General features: G+C 35.4%; 1 protein-coding gene across 4 annotated transcripts in view; it reads right to left on the bottom strand.

Annotated features, from left to right (window-relative positions):
• Positions 1-478: 478 nt before the first annotated feature.
• Positions 479-25,402, bottom strand: part of RNF145 (ring finger protein 145) — a gene marked incomplete at its 3' end in the record, with an annotated part of 54,373 nt that continues 29,449 nt past the window's right edge. For 3 of the 4 annotated variants that reach the window (XM_082724993.1, XM_082724995.1, XM_082724994.1), the window contains 7 exons: positions 21,567-21,802; positions 18,880-19,055; positions 15,480-15,620; positions 12,338-12,520; positions 5,606-5,753; positions 4,369-4,725; positions 479-2,098 (listed from right to left, as the gene is read on the bottom strand). In XM_082724993.1, the coding sequence (XP_082581119.1) occupies positions 1,715-2,098; positions 4,369-4,725; positions 5,606-5,753; positions 12,338-12,520; positions 15,480-15,620; positions 18,880-19,055; positions 21,567-21,802 (1,625 nt within the window). Of the gene's footprint in view, positions 2,099-4,368; positions 4,726-5,605; positions 5,754-12,337; positions 12,521-15,479; positions 15,621-18,875; positions 19,056-21,566; positions 21,803-25,402 lie in introns of those variants that run through there. The other variant, XM_082724996.1, reaches the window with a different exon arrangement.

The raw sequence follows: 25,402 nt of genomic DNA, 5'->3' as shown, positions 1-25,402 counted from the left end.
TTTGTCCCTGTGATTTATTCATTCCCTAACCAGAAGCCCTACCTCCAACTCCCCTTCCCCCATTTGGCCTTTTTCCCTATCTCCCCCTGGTCTGGCAACCATTAGTTCTCTCAATTTTTAAGTGTGATTCTGCTTTTGTTTGCTTATTCATATTTTGTTTTTCAGATTCCACAGGAGTGAAATCATATGGCATCTGTCTTTCACAGTCTGATTTCTCTTAGCATAACACCCTCTAGGTCCATCCATGAAATGTGTACTTAAAAAAAAAAAAACTCCCCAAAGGCATCTAATGCAAAGCTAGGTTTGCTTCCACTAGTGTAGATTTCAAAGAGCTGGTCATTTTCAATCAAAACGTTTTGCCACCTGCAGGGCATTTTGACAGGGAAATAGATATAAGAAACCTGGGTGGATAAAAACAAAACCACCTAAGAACAGAATTTCACTTTCCAATAATAATCATCACGGGAACAAAACACCGTTATCTTCAAATTTAAATTTATTAAGACATTCAGCTATGTCTGTCAGTCTACATCCAAATTTGCTACTAAAAATAAAATAAAGTCACATCCCACATTAGGAATATCGAGTCTGAAAAACACTTTTTGAGCCAAGCCTATTGTATAAATAAATGACTAGTTTCTTTTCATATCAAAATTCCCATAAAAAATTACAGTCCCCCCTCCCCAGTTCTACCTGTAGCCATGATGAATGTAAAAATTTAAATATGACACAAACTTGTCAAAGAAAAGGTGCAAAGTCTATTAACAGCTTTAAAAGTGGCATTTGCAGAGTGTGATCATACAGTTATGTACTCATTCCCCAAGTGCAAATATTGCCATAATTTAACACTGTTTTGATTCAGTTGCAAGAATTAAACATTACACAGGATTGAAAAGTATACTTCGGGCCTTTATCAGTGCCCTAAAACCCCTCCCACTTTGGTCTCCTACACTAACGTGGACCCCAAAGTGTTCATTAGAGTTTTAGTTTACGTCACACAGCCAACACAGTATACAATATATTAACAAAAGTTCCATATACATCAAAATATTGAAGACTCCATCATAAAGTTCAAGAGTCTCAGATTACATGAATGCACCCGCAAGGCCCAGTGCCCACCCACCCCCTCCCCTAAAGCACATACGAAGTATGAGCGTGCTTCAATCTTGGAATACAATCAATGCTCTTACATCTTTGATTTCATTTCAGTGCTGTACAAAACTCAATTATCACCTGACTGAGTTCCAATTAACTGAGGGAAAGGGGGGTGGTGAAAAGGGCTGGTCACTACTCATACTTTGTAGTAAGAATGATTCTGTCCCATAGAAAGTTAAATGTCAGTTCCGCTTCTGCCTGCTTCTTCCCATGCTGTCTTCATGCTCTTTATCCTTTCTTTAGCCCCTTGCAAGCACTCAAATCTGATTTTATGTATCCCTTACAAATCAGGGGCAGTTTCTGAAGTTGTTGAGGTTGAGTTTTCTTGGCAGACCTCTACAAAATATCAGCATGGGCTATATAAATACATTTTGATTAGCATACATTGCAATTTTCTCCCACAATGTCAAGGGGATGAAAGCAAGCAGTCTCCACTGAGATTACTTCCTGGATCAGACCCTTGGAATGTCAAGTTTCCTGCCTCATCATCTCATACATTCATTCCTCAAATCTGAGCTCAAATTTCATAGTGAGTTAACTTCTCCAGAGTATCAAAGCATTATTTCTGCTTCTTTTCTTCTAGGCTGACCTCAACAGGACATGCTTCATCTTTCACACTAGAAGGATATTCCTTAGGATCACAAGTCCCTTCCTGGCTATCTGATCTAGTGGCAATGCACTCATTATTGTCCCTGGAACCTTCTTGCATCCCAGTCCCTGGAGGATGCTCTTGATTTGCAGGTTCAGTTCCTTCCTGAAGCATATTTTGCTCAACTCCAGCATGAGGTTGTGGAACCAGCTCAGCTCCTAACCCTGGAAGCTGGGAGGAGTTTTTGAGGTGGCAGTGGCACAGAGGGCAGGTCTCCTGGACATATAGCCACTTCTTGAGGCAGCCTGCATGGAAGAAATGACTGCAAGGTGTGATCACAGCAGATTTCATGTCCTAGAAGGGAGGGAAAGATACCTCAATAAATGCCCATTATCTAAAATCTTTGCTGCTAATCCCAAAAGTTCTAGTTCCAACATTTCTTTCCCACAATTCCCCATAGAAAAGGTATAACACAGATTTTAGAATAAAACTCATTTTAGTTACAGTGATAATCCTCCTGCCTTCAGAGACACTTTTACACCAACAATGCAAGAACCACTGGCTAAGCAGTTTTTAAAAGAAGTAAAAATAAAAAATGAGAAAGCAACAAACTTCTTAACTGGCTTCTGCCTTCATATGGAACACGAGCATCACATAACTACTGCAGTGTGATCACTGGGTTTCCCCCCGCATGGCACGCGTGTAATTAGAACCTAAGAAAATCTGATGAAGACAGGACTTCCCACAGTTATGCTTCAACACAGCTAAACAGATTATTCCATGATGAAATCACTGGCAAGGAGACAAAATCAGCCACATAACACCAGGGTATTGGCAAGGAAGTGGCAATTTCATTAAGGAGAATGAATGTAATGCAGTCTTCAAGATAGGGTCTGTATAAGCCACAGCTTCTCGATCTGCATCACAATCACCCAGAGTGCTTGCTAATAACCAGGCATATTATTGGGCCCCCCAAGACCTACAGAATTGGAATAGCTTAAGACAGCATTCACAAATCTACAGTTACAGCAAGCCACCCATGTAAGTTTTAGGCACACTCAAGTTTGATAACCACCGGATTAAGAAGTGGTTTACTTTGCATTAATGTTCCTTGCAGAATATATATTCGGGGAGGGAAGGCTGAGGACATGATTTAATTGTTAAGAATATACATTTAGTGACACAACCATTAATTTTGTTTAAAGTCCCAAAACAAGGAGTTGTAGTTGTGACAGAAATTCCTTGCCAAGAACTGGTAACACCTGGAAGTCAACTTTTAAGCAGAAAGCCATTCAAGGAAAAGCAGCCAGCTGGGAAGTTAAGCAATTTGACTTTCATTTTCTGTGTGATATCAGCAGGTAGTTCTAGCACCTCAAAAAAAGTGATGTGGCAACAGGAAATACAAAAAGGAGACTCTTAAATCCCGGAGTTGGAATATTTAGACATTGGCTGCTGAAGCTGATGTGCCCTGTCTTTGACGTGCTCTTTCCCACATACAACGATGCTACCAAGCACAAAGGAAGCAGAACTAAGACAATGGCCACTTCACTTGGGGGGAACCTACAATAGTCCTTAGTCCCCCAAATACAAAAACAACTCGGAAGACACTATTTTGTGAGTACCCAAAGGTATGTTCTAACAAGAATAAAAAAGTGGTAGTTGCATCTTATTCTTAAGACTAAATTCTTGAGCTAGGCAGTCTTAAACACACACCAATACATACACACTCCCATCTAAACTGTAAAGCACCTTGGCTAAAGACCATTCCCTCATACTGAATGACACTATTATCTCGTTTTAGTCCACCAGCCTACACTCTTTAAGAGGGATTTTAAACAATTTCTGTTGTTGCCCTTATTCTATCCATACTTCCAAAAGCACAATTTAGCTATAAAAAGCTGCTCCTCAACCACCCCCCTGCCCAAGTTAGTGGTGACGATAAATTGTAGGCCTATTTTTTGCGGTGATATTTCCAAACTCATTTCAATACTACGTTTCAATTTTAATAGAAGGCAGACATCAGCTCTTCATAACACACATGCCAAAGATGCCAGGAAGGCCAACTACAACGGCATATGGGTTAGGTGACTCTCATACCCTCTAGTTCCCACTTCCAGACACAAAGGCTTGTATCCATCTCAGGTAGTCATCAACCTACAGGTAAACATATACTCTCTCTACCTATGTTAAGTAAATGAATACTTCTTCCCATCCTGGAAATACCAGAAGGAAAAGTGTCAGAATCTTGGCACACCACTTTTCAGAAGTTGCTGACTCCTGAACGATTGTATATATTTGACAGGATATGTGTGTGTGTGTGTGTGGTGTGTGTGTGTGTGTGTATATTTGGGAGTAAATATAAAATACACCTGACCTGTTTTTCCTTTATTTATTGGTGAGCAATGTTGAAAATAACAATAAATTAGAACTTGAGGGACTAAATTAAAAACTTAACTCAGAAATAAAATGGAAATATTCTATCAGGTCTTTAACAATTTCTGAGACCTATTTTTTTAACCAAGGAAATAATTCTGCCTACAAATTTAACTTAAATTTGGTTAATGTGGTTAAAGTCCCAAGCGATACACCAACCCACCCAAATGGATTCCTATTGTATGAGTTACCTGGTAACAGATGGCACATATATCATTGTGCTTCTCCAGCTGCTCTTTTGTAGCAATGGGTAATGATTTAATCTTATTCACAGCATCCCTTCGGAGTAGGAAGCTCTTCCACCCCAGCTGTGCCCGAAGCCACACATTATAATAGGAATGGATAAAGATGATCATTGAGCCCATTACGGTCCATTCTCCAAAGATGGTCTCTGAGACACCATAGGCCACCACACAGAGGGCCACAAGAAACTCCAGAAGGCGGTAAGTGCCATTCACATAGTAGATGACATCATCCATGTTTTCCACTGGCTCTTTTCGGAATTCCTCAACCATAAATAAGACATAAATAAAAAGTGTTCCCAAAACCTGTAAAATACATGTATTTTAAAACAGAGTATGACCACTAAGAAAGGCCTTTCATAGACTTTAAGCAATAACATTCCTAACAGTTTTAGGATGCCATATTTAATATCAGAGAAAACCATGGTATAATTAAAATGCAGGTAATCTCAGTGATCCAAGCATTTGATACCAAAAAGCCGTATCTTGAGATGTAACTTTCTTAAAATAATTCTGACTAGTTATCACTTTTCTGACTCACCCTTTCCTTTCATTCCCCAGAGATCACCAAAACCCATTAAAACTCTCTCTAAATTTTCCTAATCCTGTAGTCAACTTTCAAAGAACCTTTATCTCTAAAGTAAAAATGAATAAATCTTTGTTGCCAGTGTTATGTTTTCTTTTACTTCTTACTGATCAGGCAGCAAAGATCCACTTTCAAGTTACAATAAGCTTATTATTTCCAGGGCAATATTATCTGTTGTATGTATCTATGTGTATATTACACATGTCACATATTCACATAAATCATGAAACTAAGAATATTCTTGAGCGGGTATTTACTAAGAAAATGTGCTCCAGACAAGCTATAAAATCTTTTAATATTTTATAGTTACTTATCAATTTAAGCTTTACATGATAGCTCTGTATCATTTTAAACATTTGCAAAGTTTAATTACCTTGATAAAAAAAAGATACAGTGACACAGATAGGTGTGATATTTTAATAACCTACTATCTAACTCTATGTTCATATCAGTGTAATGTTATTCTGATAAGTAAGGTAGGAAGTAATCACCTAAACAGGTCACTTATAATCATTCATCTTGAAAAAGTTTAATTCTTTTTCTGGAAGGAAAAATAAGTAAATTCAATTATTATGTAAAGTTAATTATTCCTAGGCTTACCTGAAGAGAGGTGAGAATGCTGCTAGAAATAATGATAAGCAGCCAAAAATCCATGTGGAAAAACTGGCAAATCATGTAAGCCATGTAAGCAGGGAACACTAGCAAAAATAAACAAAGGCTCACAGCACGGAAGTGTTTCCATAAACTCCTAGAGAAACAAAAACAATCCTTTAAAGCACCTGTCACCCAGGACCACAACAATCCTGTTAGCAATGGATAGGTCTTGGGCCATGCTGACATTTCCCAAATGCTTTACTAAGCATCCTTCTCTTTGCCAGTCACTATAGACTAGGTTTCAGGACAAGGGTCATAGGCCTGGTATTTCAAAGCCACCTGAGTCACCTTTTCTCTCCACTCAGTCAAAATTCCCAAGCACCATTAGTTTTAATAGTTAACTTTCAGTTCCATTTTCATTCCTACAAATTTCAAAGTGATTTCAGGCTTTTGGAGCATTAACCCTTCACAATAATGTATGATCTTAAGTCATATGACATCTTCCTCCCACCTGTTGCACTGTGATGGAAATCTCTGCTACCGTAAGCACAGTATTACTAAGAGGAATGGTTCTCCAACAGCTATATTAATCTTCACATCTGTCAGGGCTGGGGGCGGAAAAACTATGAACCACTGTGTTTTAGGACCTACTAGTTGGTCTTCCTCCCCTAGTTCCAATCTATCCTGGATACTGCCTGCCTGATTAATCTTCCTAAAGCTCAACTAGCATTAATATTGTCAATGCCTTCTCTAAACTTCCTAGCCTTGCATCTGAACTCAACTCCCATTTTTTTGGTCCAAACTTGTCAATCCCTATTCCTCACTATAAACAAAGATGGTTAATTAACTGTACTCCCAGAAAAACACAAGCACTCTTACATCCCACTAGAAACACCTCTGTCCCACTCTCTCTTGTTCTAAACCCCTTAAGCTAGCTCAAGCTGAACAAATCAGGTAGCATGAATCCCTTCTCCAGGAATCACTGATCCTCTCAGAATACTGGTACCAGCAATCATACACCAAAATTATAGTCTTGTTTCAATCATACAGATATTTATATCTTGTATGCCTAAATATTTTTATTTATACTTTATTTTTTATCTAAAGTTATTATCTAAATAATACATATGTACATATACATAAAAATGTCTTATCACCCAAATTTACACTCCTTTTAAAAAAAGAACAATATCTCCTTCCTCACATAACTCAGCTTTTAAGCTCAACTTGTTTGAAGGGGCAAAGAAAAGTTGAAAATTTATTTCTCTGCTTGATATTTTCAAATTATTTTCCATCTGCTGCCATCTATTTTTTTTTTTAAACCTACCTATCTATCCACCCAAATGCAAAGCCCTATGATATAAGCAGGACAAAAGTGATCATGGTTATATCAAGGGGAGTACTATATATGTAAGTGAAATATAACTTCATATACATAGCTTAATGTATACATATACTTTATATACAGCTTAGTGTGTGTCTTAATATATTATATGTATACTTTTTACATACAATAAAACTTTATGCTTTTAAGACACCCAACAAATCAAGAGACTTCTCAGACTTAGATTTCAGTTTCTGATTCCACTTGAACCCCACTTGTCAACGGTGGAATACATATACAGAAGAAGCCCCAGTTATGGCAAAAGAAGGAGGAACATAATTTTTCTTGTGTACCTCTTCACATATCAAAATATTCTACTAAATCATTCCTTAAATACACCGCAATTTAAGACAGATTGTATACCAAGTTTTAAAAGATACACAAACCTAACAAGTTAGGTTGTTCCCTAACAAGTGCCTTAAGCAGAAATTTGAAAAAGCTTTCCATACAACAGAGAAAAGGGGAATTCCACCCCCTTTAAGTTTACTTATCGTTACTTTATGAAGATAGAGGGCTGCCACTAGGTATTTTTAAAAAAGGTAATAGATATTTCCATTTCGTGGGTAAATAAAAGCCAAAGGTAGGGTAATTTTTTAACACACTGATCACAAATCTAGAAAGAAATCACTGTGGGGTTCACAAAAACAAATTTCCTCTCTCATTTCCAAAACAGATTTCCTCCCTCTCAAAACACAAAACGCAATTAAAATCTATGTAAACTGAGTAACAAAGACTTAAAATTACAACTGACTTCCTATAAAACATGAACATTTATTCATTTAATCATTGCGGAAATGTAGATTTCAACCAAATTGTTTAAGAGCTCATGGCTGCAAAAAAATTAAGTTTTAATTAAATATCATTATATGTGATCTCAAATCTATGCAGTCTGAAGGAGATTTTTTAAAAAATGGCATAAGGAAAAAAACCACACACAAAGTTAAATGCTAGACTGTATGGGACTTTCTATAATTAATAATTCAGAGAAGAATTATTATTATGGTAAAAATTAAAGCTAGGTACTTTGGAACTGTTTTACACCTTTTCTTGCAAACATTTTCCACCTCCCAAAGTTATGGGACAAACATAAACTTGCGGGTAGTCCTGCTCTCAGATCCAAAACATAAAAAGTTCTATTTTATTTTTTTAAAGAAAGGCAGGCAGGCAGGAATTACTGTAACAGTAGTTATACTTCATTAGATGTTAAATTATAAATCATTTTCTTTAACAGGCTAATTTGCCTTAAAGCTTTAAATATATTTTTCAAAATTAAGTGGTGATCCATTTATATAAAATAGGAATATATTTACATATAGACACAATGTGTATTTTTAATTACACAGAGAAGCATGAACACCTATTATCCCAAGAGTTATAATTTATGTCTAATTTTGGCATAAGTATGAATATACACAAACACACACACACATAGTGTGTATATTATATACACAGATATATTTATATCCTTATTTAAGCAGTTAAAATTCTATTAAAATCTAATTTAAAATTAAATATAAAATGAATAGCAGAAAACATTGAAATCTTATCCCATTAATAAGCACTATAAAATAAAAAAAATTTTCCATTCACCCAATCCATTTTTTTAAAAACATTTGTCATTTGAAAATCTACTACATAATTTGAGTAAGTAGACCATTATCCTAAAATTCCTTATTAAAAACTGAATAAAATTTACAGATAAAGGCAACAATTATCTCTATGGCTAAATCTGAGACACCTTTTTAGGTTAAACACTGGAAATTACATCTAGTCCAAGCTATTCCAAAGACATGTGAAGCATTTTTCCCTCTAATAATTATTTCTTAAATGATAGAAGCAGTGTTATTATGAACTATCAATATTATCTCTTAATTATTTCTCTATTTTGAGAATTAAGATACTTTTCATTTCCTTTCTCAATCCCTAGTACTCTGAATTACTCATAATCCTTGATTCAGGATGCATTGTCACCATTGGTCTGTGGGTGTCCCTCTTTCTACTGAGCTAGTAATCTAATTAGCTATCTTAAATATTGTAACAAGCCTTCACGAACCCGTCTCTCCATACAAAAGAGAGGGCCTGGACAATTAACCACGATTAACCATATAGCAGGCCTGCCTATTCCACATCCTGCCTCCCTGTACCCACTGAAAGCATTAACTAGAATCTGTGTTCTTTACTCTCGCTTGCTTTCCTTTTTACAGTTTTGTTTATTAATTTGTACGTATTCCTAAAGGGTATATTTTAAATTTTTAACATAAAAATAACATGCTACACTGTCATCTCTTGGGATTTATTTTCTAACTTTATAATGCTATGACTTGTGCATATTGTTTTCTGTGTCACTGTATTTCTAACATTCCACAGTAACTATTATCACATTTACTCACCCACTTTCCTGTCTATTGTCATTTGGCTTGTTCCTGGATTTTTGCTACTGTGAATTGTGCTCTGGGCATTCTTCTGTATGTCCTTACTGAACATGTGCAAGAATGTCTTGAGTATATATGTAGGAGGAGTGATGGCCACACTATTTCCAAAGTGATTCTCCCACCAGAAACCAGGGATACTGTGTCATCTAGACCTTCTTCCACTCTAGATAATCAGTTGACTTTCCTTTCTCTCTCCTTTCTTCCTTCCTTCCTTTATTCCTTGCCAATCCCACAGGTTTAAAACAGCACCTCAGAGTGGTCTTGATTTACATGATACTGAACCTTTCTTCATTTCCAGGTGTCTCTCTCACTAAAAACCTAAAGATAAAAATGTTTTTCATCCATTTCTCTTGCTCATTTGAGCTGTTTGTATTTTGATACCAATTCCTGGGCAAGTGCAAATACTATGAATATCTTCTCCCAGTTTGTGAAGTTAACTTTAGGTCTAAAAAGTTATTAATTGTGATCATTAGATTTATCACTCTTCCCTTTCATAACCATGGCCCGTCTTAATACTTACTCTCACTCTTCCACAGCAGTCAGTTTAAGAAACTGTTTCCTACTTGAAAGTCTGTAATATATTAGCCTATGTGAGATTTAATTTTTTGTTTTTGACATTTTAGGTTTCTAACATTCCAGGGCTGATTCTTTGTTTAATAGTGTGAGAGAGGAACCCATTCCATCTGTTTCCAAATAGAAACCATTTTTTCCAGCAACATTATGGAAGAGTGCCATCTGTCCTACTCATTGGACATGCCTCCCCTGTCATATATCAAAGTCCAACATATATGGGTCTGTTTGGGGGCTCTCTGCTCCCGTGCTCAAGCCGTCTATACTCCAGCTAATACTAAAAATTTGCATAGTACCTCCTACTACGAGTGAAATAAAACTTTATCTTTCTCAAGTCGTCTGTCTGATTTCAAAACAGGGATTATACTAGCCTCAAAGAATTGAGTTAAGTAGCATTCTTTTTATTGTCTGGAAGGGTGTATTTCAAATAGGGATAATCTGTTCCTTCAAAGTTTGGAACTTGCTTGTAATACCATCTGGGTTGAGAGGTTTGCCATTTACTTCCACTTCTTTAACAGCTACAGAACTATCCAAGTTTTTAAATTCTTTAGTCAGTTCTAGTAAGTTACATTTTTCTTACACTCTTCCATTTCACTTGTTTTAAAAAAGTACTGGCATATAGCTGTTGATAGGACTCTCTTATTTACTGCAGGCAATGGTAGAGAGAAGAACCTAACGCTAACAATTCAACCCTTTTTCATGCTTTCATAGCCAAGAGCCACTCTGGCTTAGGCTAACACTGCAGTGGACACCAACACCACTGACATCAATGCAAAATAACCAGGCTTCTCCCTTCTTTTCTAAACTTCCTCTCCATTTGACCTTGAAGAAAAAAGCCAGTAATGCAGCTACTTCAACATCCTGGTGGAAATCACAACTCGATTTACTGGTTCTTATGGTAGTGGAACTATATATGTCTTTCTCTTTTCTAATATTTTCTATAGTATTATATTAGTCTTATCAGTATATGCTAAATTAATTTGTATAAGTAATACTACTAAATGATACTGTCAGAAATGACAAAATAGTGTTGTACTTAGGTCAAAACAACCCATTTAAATGGCTACTTAACCGAGCTCACAGCGGAGTTCAACAACTGAAATGCTCCTATTGAGATGCCTTACACCTCAAAACCAAACCTCAAATAACTATAATTAAAAAGATTATCTGAAACAAATCAAAGATCTCTGAGCTTATTGAAATTAAATTGATTCTTGCAGCCACCATTTGAGAAAATTTTCAGAATGCTCAGCAATGTGGGATATGGGGATAAAAAGACAAATCTGATGAACTGTAATTAAAATGTTGATTTGAAGTGTTCTGAAAAATCTGCTGTCAAAAATTTATCTCCCAAAAGATCGCCTGTTCCCTTACTCATAAAACATTACTGAAGAAGCAATAAATTCAGGTATTTCAAAACTCAGCAGAATGGAATACCAACGGATGCAAAACAGCAGTGCTGAATTTTTAGTAATTCGTTATAGAATGCCCTTGTAGAAGCTACAGTAAGCCTAATTCTATCTTAGAGAGCTAAATAATAAACTTTTTTTTTTTTAAGATTTATTTACTTGACACAGAGAGAAAGAGATCACAAGTAGGCAGAGAGGCAGGGAGAGAGAGAAGGGGAAGCAGGCTCCCTGCCAAGCAGAAAGCCAGATGCCGTACTCGATCCCAGTACCCTGAGATCATAGGGTACTGAGCTGAAGGCAGAGGCTTAATCCACTGAGCTGAAGGCAGAGGCTTAATCCACTGAGCCACCCAGACACACCTAAATAATGACTTTTATTCCTTAAGAAAACTTCTGTAATATGACATGAACATAAATGCAGCTATATTAATTTTGCCTGTTCCCATAAGGTGTCAGGAATCCCCACTAAAACCTCAGTAAGTTAAAACTGTCTAAAGGCCATCCCATGAGGCCGTTATTCCATAAATGCCTATCTTTATGACTGCCCAAGAGCCTTTATTTCTCTCTCCTTCAAATGATTTTCTCTGTTCTCTCAGTGCTTTCTCTGCTTTAGCATTACACAGAAAATCTATTATTTACTATATTTCCTGGACTAAATTTGATCCTCTCCATTCTTCATTTTAAAACTGAACAAACATAAAAAGCATTAAATTTCTCTGATGAAAAAGGTGACTTGTAATTGGCCTTTGATGTGATTTCTAACTATAAGACTTTTGAGAGAAATAAACAGAAAAGTCAAAACACATAGAGAAAATAAAAAGGTAAACTTGTCACCTTAAGCTAATACCAATTATTCATTCATTTTCTGTCTCTAAACATTAAATCTTTAGACAACAAACTCATATAAAGAATATTATAAAAATTTCTTTTAGGAAGTTTCTTACTTGTCTCTAGATGCTCCCAGCGCCAAAACAATAGGATCTGCAATCTCTAACATAGACTGCAGAATAGAAGCTACGACAATGAAAAGGATAATACTGAGCAGGAATGCTCGGTGAACAACCTGTAGTTCTATCAGACCAGTCTGCACTGCCAGGATTAACAGCGTAACTCCTTCTGTCATGCCCCTAGAAAAAGCATATGTTTTCAGAAAAGCAATCAGTCAGAACCTCATTTCATTCCAAGAAAAAATAATTCAAAGACTTACATTGTTGTTACATATTTGTGATCTGGTCTGACTTAGACAACAAACCTCATCAGAATATTAACTTTTATAAAATACCAATATAATAGTAATATATAGTCATAATACACCATTTTATGCATGCAAAACGTTAACAGCTATTATTTGAGCATACAATGAGGAGATAAAAAGCAACTTTTTTTTTTTTTTTAAAGATTTTATTTATTTATTTGACAGACAGAGATCAGAGGTAGGCAGGGAGACAGGCAAAAGAGAGGAAGGGAAGCAAGCTCCCTGCTGAGCAGAGAGCCCGGATATGGGGCTCGATCCCAGGACCCTGAGATCATGACCCGAGCTGAAGGCAGAGGCTTTAACCCACTGAGCCACCCAGGCGCCCCTAAAAAGCAACTTCTAAGATAAATGAGCCAGATACTCTCCCATTCTTAGATACTCACTGAATTATACATATTTGTTATGAGCTATATCTTGATTATTAAAAAAAAAAACACAGGTAAACGTCTTCATAGTCTTGGAGTAGAAAGGTCTCTTTAAGCAGACTATAAACTTTTTTTGAAATTCTGTTTCCATATGGAAAATTTGTACAAAATCCTGAGATCTTTTTTATCTTAATCACTTGATTTACAAAGAACTCTCACAAATAAATGAACAAGGCTAAATCTAGTTTTTCAAAACCACAAATGAGCAAATATATCAAAGTTTGATGACCCAACCACCAGCACGGAATTATGAGAAAAAAATGGGGAGACTAATATTGAGATAAAACAACAACAACAAAAAAAATATTGAGATAAAACAGATAAAACCTTTTTAGAGAAAAACTCACGAATAAATTTAAAAATGTATATACCCTTCAATTCAATAATCTTACTGGTAATAATTTACCCTATGGATGTACTACAAAAAACTTAAATGTAAGAGAAAATATAGTGAATAACAGAACATGTTATGTGGTATCACAAGAATACAACTGGCAAAATCCAAACTCTGAAAAATTAAAGAGGACAATCTGGTGTCTTCAACAAATAAAATGAAAGGGAAAAAATACAGACACAACAGGGACCTAAATATTAAAAAAGAGGCTTAAAAAATATTAACCAACTGCAATATGACCCTTATTTAGATCTGAAGCTGACCAAACAAAAAAAAAATTTTTTTTTAAATGGGGGGGGGGGGAATATGAACACAACTGGGAATCCGATGTCGAGGAATTCTTCTCTTACTGGGAATGAATGTGCTATTATAGTTATGCTTTTTCAAATGAGACTGAAATATTTATGGGTAAAATGATATTATATCTGGGATCTGCACCAAGGGCAGCTGCGGATTATGGAGGGGACAAAGTAAGTGGAGTAGATAGGGGCATGCATGACGGAAAACTGGCTGTTATTACTGGAGATGGGTCACAGGTATATGTAAGTTCACTTTACTATTCTCTCAACTTGGTTAATTTGAAAGTTTCCTAATTAAGGGTTAAAAAAAAAAGAAATACATTAGTATTTTGAAATACTATGACTTTATCAGAAAGAATGAGGATGCCTTTGTGTTGATATAAAAAAATCCAAAACATATTTAAGTGAAAAACTAAGGGGCCAAACTGTGTATACTATGTGGAAATGAAATAAAAACAACAAGAGTAGCAAAAATATATATGTGTACTTTTCCCCGTAAGAAATTTAAAAATAACCATTATAAGCTGCTACCTTTAGGGAGAGGAAATGGCAAGCAGGGGGAAAAGAGTTGTCACTTCCCATTTCACATTTTCTGAATGGTGTGAATTTTATGAGCTTATACATGAATTAATTTTCTTTCCTGCCCTTCTCCCTCTTTTGTCATTATAAAGGTGTTAGCTAGGACTAGCAGGAAGATTATAAAGCTTAGGGTTTTTTTCTCTTCTGTCATAAAAAAAATAATGTACACTAAAAAAAGTTTCCTCCAATTTACAAGGTACTTCACCATCTACTAATTCTTTTTTTTTTTAAGATTTTATTTATTTATTTGACAGAGAGAGATCACAAGTAGGCAGAGAGGCAGGCAGAGAGAGAGGAGGAAGCAGGTTCCCTGCCAAGCAGATAGCCGATGCAGAACTCGATCCCAGGACCCTGAGATCATGACCGAACCAAAGGCAGAGGCTTACCCTACTGAGCCACCCAGGTACCCCCATCTACTAATTCTTAAACATTCCATAAAGACTTAAAATTTTAAGAGTTTATATAAAGTTATATAAATGAAATCATTAAAAATTCCTATATTAACAGAAATTGTGATAAGTTCTAGAAATAGCGTTTCCCAATATCTGATCTTGGTGATTTAATAACTATATTAACCATTCTACATTCTCATTAATGTATCCCTTGAAACTTCAATCAGTATCAAAATTATGTCCACACACAAAAAATTTTTTCAAGTATCAAATATAGAAATTTGATTTTAACAGGGCTACACTTAAACTTCAATGGGAAAAAGCAGGCTATCAAAAATCTTTCAAGGTACCTGGGTGGCTCAGTCAGTTAAGACAGTTGATTTTAGCTCATGACTCATGATCTCAGGTTGTGAGATTGAGCCTCTCATGTCAGGCTCTGTGCTGAGTGTGGAGCCTGCTTAGGATTCTCTCTCTCCCTCTGCCCCTTACTCCCCACCTACCACCAAAATCTCTTAAATCTAGGAATGTGTCCAAGATATACTGTTATGTACATACAGTAAAATTCCATCTTTTACAAATGGAAATTCAGTTATATTTTCAAAGTATTTTAAATCCAAACAGTTGCAACCATTCAAGAAAAAACAAATCTCAAAATTCCGTTTCCTCTGAAATTCAAGTTCACTATTTCTTCAAGTTCTATACAATATTTAATGTCTAGAGATATCCATAGTCAAGAACTTACCGATTCATGGCAGGATCATTCATGAAAGCTCGATAACCCTGCAAGTAAAACTTGCAGAGCGTCAGGACACCCAAGGCAACGAAGGAAACCGTGAAGACCAAACCCAAAAGCGAGTAGGGAGTGCTGCAGCATTCAGCAATACTAGGGAAAGGGGGGTGGGGAAATATTGACAGATAAAAATTTTCCACTTGAAATAACACCATCTTAAGCCTTCAAAACCACCAATCTTGATCTGATCCTCTTCAATTAAAACACCCCACACCAAAATTTGAGGTAAAAATCACCTAACCATTCCATTAATAATTTAAATTCATTCTTATATTATCCTAACCTACTTTTTAAAAGAAATATCTCTGGCAAATATTCCGTACATAGCACCATATCTGAAACAAAGTCTTATCTATTTTTATTTATCTATCATCTCTTTCAAAAGCAGTAATGGTTTAAATTTTCTTCAAACCCTAAGAAACATATAATTAACATGCTGATAATATTCAAAAAAGACTCGTATAGTTGCCCATAGTTCCTTCTGAAAAATGCTAGCTATTCAAATTATTCAGACTGTAAACAATTTGTGCTAATAGTCAAAACTCCTTATATGACCAAATTGCTATCAGGGAAGGCCCATACTGACTTTGCAGCTCCCAACTCCTCTCAGTATAACTGTACTTTCCATATTATTGATACTTTAAATTTTAATTTAATTTAGGTTTACATAATTGCATTCTTTTCTGGGTTATTTCAAAAGCATATCCATGAATATAGCCTAAGACCACTTAAAAATAATTTTAATATCGTTTTTTAACATAAAAGTTTGCTATGAATACCACTTACAAGAAGAATTGGAAAACCTTACACTACCTAAAGCTTGTAAATACTTTCACACTTTATGGCAATACATTCAATATTTTCACTGAACATTTTAGATACTAACTTATTAAGTATATTACAAACATATGTAGTATTATGTACTAATAATTTAGATTTAGCATTTATACAGCATTTAACAAATGTTCAAATAAGTTTTAGAATTTCAGTTAAGAACTTCATTCAGGAGATGAGGAATTCATTCAGACAAATCAATACCTATCTTTTACTATGTAGCTCTGTGCTTCTGCTACATAATTATGCTTCCTACACAATTAATTGCTTTATAAGTAAGTTCTTAAATGAAAATATCAACTTTTCCAAAGACCGATGTACATTACGATGAGAAAAAAATGTCCTGTTTTCTTTTAGGAGTCAAAATATCTATAAATTATGGTGGTTGATAGCTAAAAGAATGACTGTATGGCATTCTTACAAATCTAATTTCCCAAGATGTGACCTCTTCTCAAAGAAATCCCTATATAGGATTTTAAACAAATTGTCTAGTAACTAAAAAGTGATAATCATAAATAAAAATATACTAAAAATTGTACTTCATTCTCACTGGAAGTCTGAAAATTTTACTGATGTTCCATACTATTTCTCTATTCTTGTCTCCATATTTGGAGAAATCTTTTACTTCCAAACCGTATGATTTAATTATATTTTCAAGAGGATATTTTTCAAAAGAGAACATACTTAAGAAAGTAAAAGGTTTCAATCTAATTTGGGGGAAGTAAAAGAATTGGGAAAACTTGATAAAACTTTTCTTCTTCTCTCTCTTTAGTGAGATGTTTTATTGATTTTAGTTTCTATTTTCTGGCTGCAAAAACAAGCCCTTTGTTTACATGTGCTTTTTAGTCAGTTTGTTTAGTCAGGGTATGCTGATAAACTTGCAATCTTCCTTTGGTAAATAAGTTGTTCTTTGGCAAGGCAACACACCATTGTAACCTGGAAGGAGCATCAAGGACAATGAACAACGCTTACAGGAATGGAAATTAACAGAAGAACCATAAGGAAACTTCTCTGTTAAAAACCAAATTTAAACTTCATATTTTGAGAAGGGGTAATCTAGCCTATGTATAAAAAGGAATAGAGAGAAAAATCATTTTGAAAAGACACCTAAACCTCATCTAAAAATCTCAGTATTACATTCAAACTTTGTAAATAAGTTTAAATTCATTCACAGGCTTACTGATTTGTGAAGCCTATTACACTATGCTACACTTGATCTGACTGTGCTTTTTAATGGGTAATAATCTGGTTTAAAACATGACCAATCCCAATCCCACACTTGGGTTATTATCCTAACCAAAGGATTATATTTCTCTCTTTAAACTGAATTACTTTTTGGATCATTTAAAAATTCTTCACAAAACTTCCATATTATTTACATTAAAAAACAATAGCAGTGACAATTCATGAATAATGAACTGGGTATTAAAATGTATTGGGTATCAATTTATTGCATGCTTACAGAAGCTACTTATCAACCAGAAGTGTTATTTTTAGAAAGTACAAAATCTGCCTCGATGCCAATAAGTTTATTCTGCTTATTTACTGAAATAGGTACTGCCCTATGACATTTTTATTGATATCTAACACTGTGTAACATTCTTCCTACGCCCCTTACTGCACAGTGCTCCACCATTTGGTTGGCTGAGAAACAATGGCTCTATTAACTAAAACTCAACACTTTTGTCTGCTTTTGTACTTTTGCACTCTCCTAAAGGACAGAGTTTTATTCTTGTCTGTATGTGTCAGGGAATGAAGATAGACAGCCATGTGCTAGAGTCTGAGGGCTTGAGATTCAAAGTCAAAGAGAGGAAAAAATGACAAATGTGGATATAGTTCCCAACTAAGATACTTCAGTAAAAAAAAGGACTCCGATGACTTAAGGCTATTTTTTTTTTAAACTAAATCTTAAAAACCAAGTCTTGGAATTCCTTTGGGGCAAACAGCAAAGCATTATGATATACTCACTTCTCCAATTATTTGACGATATCGAATGAAGCAAAACATTAAACAGAGCGTTAGCTGCAAGATTAAGTCATAGGGTATGAACTCAGAAGGGTTCTGACACCTGGGGCAAAGTACTCTCAGGACAGTCTCTTCAGCTATGAAAATGGTAAATGATAATAAAGGCACTTATCTCTCAGGATTGTCAAGATTATGTGTGAAGGTAAGTGTTTACGAGTGTGGCTGGCACATATTAAATACTCCATAATTGACAATTATTTTTAGTAACATATGCTTTATTTACCCAACCAATAATTTAACTTGAAATTAGAAAAATATTTTTAAAATTTGCTATGTACCTTTCCACAAATCATTTGCTAAAGCCACCTATACCACCATTACCTTAGCACCTGCCTGCACTGCCAGACCCAGGCATCCACCAAGTGAAAATCCCGTCTTAATTAAATATAGGGTACACTCTAATGTAACTAGAAATTTGCAAAACTAGCTATTCCTAGATCAAAGTCTTCTCTTCCTAAGGTTATGTATAGTATCACATGTTCCCATTAATTACCTTGTCAGGAAAAGGAAAAGAAGCCTCTCCCGGGATGCAGGTTGATCTCGAGTACTGAAATAGGAGTAAATCTGAAGAGCAAATAAGACGAGCCAGAAAACCATGAAGAGTACAGGAACTACGAGCTGATTCCACAGGGACATTCCCAAAGCTAGAAGGCCATATACCTCTACTACCTGAATAAGAAAATGAGATAGGAAAACATCTTCTATCATTTCAATAAACACTTTTAAACACAAAAGAGTTTAAAGTACTTAAAGAGAGAAGTTAAATTGCTTTTCTTTCACTTTAAGATTGTTTCAATTAAATTCCTTTAAAGTTAGCTCTGTACATACAGTTAGTACATTCTCTAAAATTCACTGATTTTGCGTTCTTATTAACACTTGCACACACTCATCAAATGACAACCATAAACTGCCCTTACAGTTCAGAGTAAAGTTACTTTCAAAGTAAAACTACATCAAAGGTAGGTTGAGTAGACTTTGTAAGCTTACTCATCTCTAAATCAAAATGATCCAGACTACCATAAATGAAGCAATAGTGTGTGAATGGCCAGAAAAAGGGGCAATGTAAAAGGAAGAATTTTTCCGGGTGTATTCAAGAAATGTCACAGGGGAGAAACTGATCGACAGAAGACAGAATAAACATTGGAGTTTACTCCACTGGAGATAGTTAGCAAGTCTTTTCCCCCAGACAGATCAATTCCCCTTGCTACTCCTGTGTATTTATCAAACACTTCTCAATTTATTTGATTTGCTTAGTGCATTAACACCAAGAAAAAAGGTACAACTAAAAAAAGGTTTATTAATCTACTAATCAGTAAATTAGCTTTCCAGTTTGTAAAACAATCTCTTATGCGATTAATTAGGAGAAATTAGTTCTCATAATCTGATTAAGCCTAAGAGCATACATGTAACCAAGTTTCTAGAGTTACTATGCCAGGGACTAGACCCTGGTAACACAACAGGGTTCTGCAAGGCAGGTTACAAATTCTAACCTACACAGCCAAATCATCTTGCCAGAACTCTCAACAGGATAGCACAATGTTTCAATAAAATACAACTATATTAAATTAAAATACATGGACTTCAGGTTTTTCTGATTTCTAATTAACACCTATTTCTAGGTAGATCTAGATCTTTTTATTAAGTTAAAATGCAATGACCTACAGTTAATCCAAATTTAAATTTTTGATCTATAAATCAAATGCTTTCTCTAAAATCCAGTCAAGATTAACTTCTATTTTTTCCCTACTAAAAAATATTGAAAGAAAAAGCAAGTTGTCCAACTAGTTGCAAAATCATTATTAGCAGCAAATTGATCACTGAGAGTTAGAGGGCACTTATTCTCCTTTCCATTCAAGGAAAAGAGGACTAAAAAGCCTGATAGTTTCTATTCTTTACCTATCCAATCCTTTCCAAGTTGTGGATTTCATAACCTAGAATTTATTTTCAACCATGACATCTACTGATGCATGAATCTTAAGGCAACAAAAAGGTAAACAGGACACTGAGAAATGAGGGCTCTGTCCTTATAGTGATTAAATAAACAGTATACAATTAATGATTACTGATTGTCTTCTGTTTCCCACAAACTAGGGTAGATTGATTTCAAAGAAAAAATACATATTTTAGTCATTCTTACTTTGAATACAACTATAACCATTCCTCATAAAAAAACTCTTCATGGAGTATGAAAATAACTTCCTCTTCTCTGAAAGACCTACTTTCAAGAAAATTGCTCAAGATAATCATTACATAAGATGAACAAAGAAGGCAGAATCAGCCTAAAGCCAAGAGTTCAGGGAAATTTTTCTGGGAAATCTGCCCTGGAGCACAACAACAAAAAAACCCACTTCTCTCAGTAGTTTGTTTATCAATCTGAGAGCCTTCTGTACTTTAAGGCCATATACACACAGTCAAAATGTAGAAAAGAATGTCCCTTTTAGCACTCTTTATATATCAATGTCAGCTTTAATATCTATTTTACATACTTATACTTAACATTAAGTCAAATAGAAATACTTATCTATTGTTTCTATCTGGGAATAATCTGTTTTAGAGCAAAGGCTAAAGAAGTAGGAAAGGCAGATGCATATCCTGTTGGCAAAATCAGTATATCTAAACAAAATCCATCACATGATAGCCCAGAACTACTTAACTTCTCAGTTTACATAAACTGGCAAATACAAGGAAAAAAACTTGTAATCACAGTAGGACTTTAAACAGAAGAAAAATATAGATTTTTACCTCTAGGTTTTCAATTCTGTATTATTTTCATCTTCACTGTAATGGTTAATACAGACTGAATACTGTCTGCTGCACTGAACTCATTTAAATCTCACAGCAGCCCTACAAGTTAAGTAGGACTCTTACTATTAGTTCCATTTTACTGAATAAGCCAACTTAAATGATTACCCGTCATCCCCAGGCTACACAGCTAGTAAACAGTAGAGCCAGAATAAAAACCCAGACACTCTGCTTCCACAAATTCACTTTACTTCACTGCCTCTCTGCAGAACACTTCTTCATAATCGCAGATACTCCTGATTAGGTTGAAAACAGTTGCTACTTAGAAACTGTCTAACAGAACGTTACCATGACCACCACTGTGAAATGAACTAAATCTTTAATAGAACTAATTTTTATGTAGAATTTTATCTAGCTGTCTGTGGTTGTCAGTCTTACCTGAACCAATTCTCTGTATGCAGACTTAGCAAGGTTATAAGGTACTAAAAGATTAGACCCAAGAAAGTAGAGAACTTCCAATCCAGTAAAAATCATAGCAAATTTGTTGATGATAACAATTGTCTCCAGAGGGACAAGGCAGAGTCGTGCTAGCAGGGGAAGCATGTGAGCTGAAAAGAGCCAAATCTGCTTCGTTTTCATGACACAGGAGCATAAAGTACACACCACCAACTGACCTAAAATGGGGAGAACATATTTAAGATTTGGTATCCACAAAATAAAAACAAAAGACACTGCTAAGAAAATGATGACACAGCTGTTGAAGAAGTCTAATTAAGATCTCTTAGTTAATAACTTAAATCAAATTTTTAACTCACCTGACCAAAATCACATGTTCACAGGTTCTGTCACTTTTGAGCATCAACTCCCTAGCTAGGTACTGATATGAAAAAAGCAGCAAAAATATCCACTGGTCTTCACCACATTTTGGATGACATATATAATATAGAAAAAGGCTTTTTTAACATCTAACTAAATATTATAGTTATTCAGTTACTACTGTTTATATACAGCTCTTTTTACAAGGGTCCTCAATATTTAACTGTCCTGGTGATAGCATAAAATTCCAGAGATACAGTTACTTCTCTAAGATCACCCTCCAACAAAACTCATTCTGAGATTTTCAAGCTTTAATTGCTTTTACAGGACTATGCAAGCCCTCTTTCTAAATGACTCAATAGTGAAAGTCAACACTAAAAAATTCAAGCAACAAATTCTTCCCAGAGGATTATGTATGATCATTATAGAAGAGTTAGAAAATACAGAGAAATAAAAACAGGAAAAATGTTCAATCTCTTATAATCCTATCACACAAAAATAGCTTGTTAATACCTTTGGTCCATTAAACGAAGCACTGCATAGAGAGCCTTAGCATTGTATCTGAAACCTAGGTATGCTCAATAAAAATTAGTATTTGGGGGCACCTGGGTGGCAGAGGTGGTTGAGTGTCTGACTCTTGGTTTCAGATCAGGTCACAATCTCAGGGTTGTGAGATCAAGCTCCGGCATCTGGCTCCACGCTCAGTGCGGAGCTGGCTTGAAATTGGCTCTCCCTCTCCATCTGCCCCTCCTGCTCATGTAAGTTTGCTCGCTCACCCTCTCAAATAAATAAATATTTTTAAAAAATCAGTTATTCATACTGTTACTCTTTTCAGATTTATTCTATGCATGTGAACATACAAAAATGTTTTCTAAGAGATTACAGTGTATGTACGATTTTACAATCAGTTTTTTTCAGGTAATACACATAATGCATTTATGTCTCTCTCTATACCAGGAAGTATACATACATGGTTGTCTTTAGTTGTATGATTTATTACACTAAATCCATATGACACAGTATTAACATATGGCTGTTGATTGCCCCTTGTTATTCTTTTCAATGATCTACTCTGATGACAGTACCATACTGTTTGTTCCATTTCACTCACTAGACAAACCTCCATAGATCCCTTTAGAATTTTGTGAAAATCCCTGAACCTGTTATCTGCCAGATTAACTTGAGAATCATTGAGTCAATTTCTCTTCCTTCTTGCCAATGAAAAGCAAAACAATGCTCTGAGATTTTAGTTTTGTGTTCAGTCTATATTACTATTAAAAGAATACAAAAATGGGGGCGCCTGGCTGGCTCAGTGGGTTAAAGCCTCTGCCTTTGGCTCAGGTCATGATCAGGTCCTGGGATCGAGCCTCACATCAGGCTCTCTGCTCAGCAGCGAGCCTGCCTACTCCCCCTCACTCTGCCTGTCTCTCTGCCTACGTGTGATCTCTCTGTGTCAAATAAATAAATAAAATCTTAAAAAAAAAAATACAAAAATGGCATTCATTTTTACACAAAGCTGAACATTTATTAAAAATCTACCGCATTGTAAAAAAAAAAAAAAAAAAAAAGACCATGTTGTAACATGTAGTATTTTCTTCCACAAAGTATTAATCTTCACCTTTAAAGAGCTGATATTTAAATAATGTGAAAAATAGCCATAAAGGCATAAAAGGAGGAAAACCCATATTACTAAAAACAAACAAAAAACAAAAAGCAGAGGAGAGGCCATCAATTGAATTAGGAGAACATTTTAAAAAACAGAGAATGAAGAGATAGCAGGCAATTAACTTTACCAGCCACTACTCTTTCCCATACCCTAGAAGGAAGACCAAAGCCTACACCTTGAAGAGAACAAGAACAGGTTCCTGGACACCAAAGCAGAAGTGAGATGCCCATATGAAAAAAGGGGATTAAAACAAAAGCCTGCACCCTGAGAGATAAGATCTCTCTAGATATCCAAGCACTGCTGCCATGTTTATTGTCACACATTCTAGTCTCTAACAACAGCCTCCCTACAAGGGACAGACAGAAAGATTCCTTTTCCGGGAAGATGATCAAGTCCAAGTAAAAACACATACAAAATACTCAAAACCAGCCAATTCCACTTGAACATCAACTGTGAAACATGCCAGTTGGTAAATCTAAAGATTCCAATCAACAACTTAACTTACTTTAATACAAATGATCAGTCAAGGACTCCTAGGTATTTAAGTAAAACTTATGCTTTAATCAGCCTCAGTGAGGCCTAGGCATCAAGATTTATAAATCCTTGTTTAATATAACCAGGTGTTTCAAATCCAGGTTTGAGAAACACTACTATCCCATGACACACAATGACCAAAACAAAGAGAAGAAAGATCTCAGGGGAAATGGATAATTCAAGGAATCAAAGAGAGCTTCAAATAGATAAATGATATATCGAAGAAATAAAAAGGCTGTCCTAGTAAAAAGAAGCATTCAACGAAAACAAGTTCCTGGATATTAAAAATATAAAACAAAAAAGGTACAACAAAAGGGATGGAAGATAAAGTTGGGAAACCTCGGAAAGTAAAACAAAAGACAGAGAGAGAGGAAGGAAAACAGAACAGTAAGGAAATTAGGGAGTCAATGTAGGAGGAGTTGACAGATTTTCCAGAGAACAAAAGAGGTAATAGCAGGGAAGATATGATTGTGACTTAGAAAAGAGAAAGGCCTCTGGAGAATTGATACAGGACTGTAGAGAGGTGTGGTGCAGGAGAGAGCGAATTTTCATCATAAAATTGTGGTAGGCCTTGGCTTTTAAAAATAAGTGTATTTCTTTGATTAAAAAATTAGCAAAAACTCGAGGCGCCTGGGTGACTCAATGGGTTAAGTCTCTGCCTTCGGCTCAGGTCATGATCTCAGGGTACTGGAATCAAGCCCCACATTGGACTCTCTGCTGAGGAGGGAGCCTGTTGTACCCCCCACCCCACCCCACCGCCTGCCTCTCCGCCTACTTGTGATCTCTGTCAAATAAATAAATAAAATCTTTAAAAAAAAATTAGCAAAAACTCTAAAAGAACGTACTTGGAGGAAATGCTTTTAACATTAGGAATGATTAGGAATTTTTACCCTGGCATATCTTATTTCTCTCACTGTACTCATAGCTGATATTTAAATTTCCTTGTTCAGCATGATGTAAACTTCCTTTACACTCCGAAAATTCCCCCAAGTCTAAGCCAGCACATTCAGTACTCAACTCTGGGGTTACAGCCTTCATTTATCTTCTTTCATAGAAGAATATGACTCATAGGCTAGGATCCTCTATAAGAGAAGACCACTTCTCCTCCTATTTAGGTGGAAAAAAAGGAGTGGAAATCTTTCCTGCAGCAACAGAAGAACTGGAAGCTGTTTAAGTTGATGTGCCTATTCCAATCAGCAATTCTGAATAAATCAAAATCACAAAGTAAGCTCTTAATGTCAAAATTCCACTATTAGAA

The sequence above is a fragment of the Mustela nivalis genome (assembly GCF_964662115.1).
Source record: "Mustela nivalis genome assembly, chromosome: 3".
NCBI classification, from domain to species: domain Eukaryota; kingdom Metazoa; phylum Chordata; class Mammalia; order Carnivora; family Mustelidae; genus Mustela; species Mustela nivalis.
Note: the sequence above shows the minus strand (reverse complement) of the source record. Positions and strands in the feature narration are given on the sequence as shown.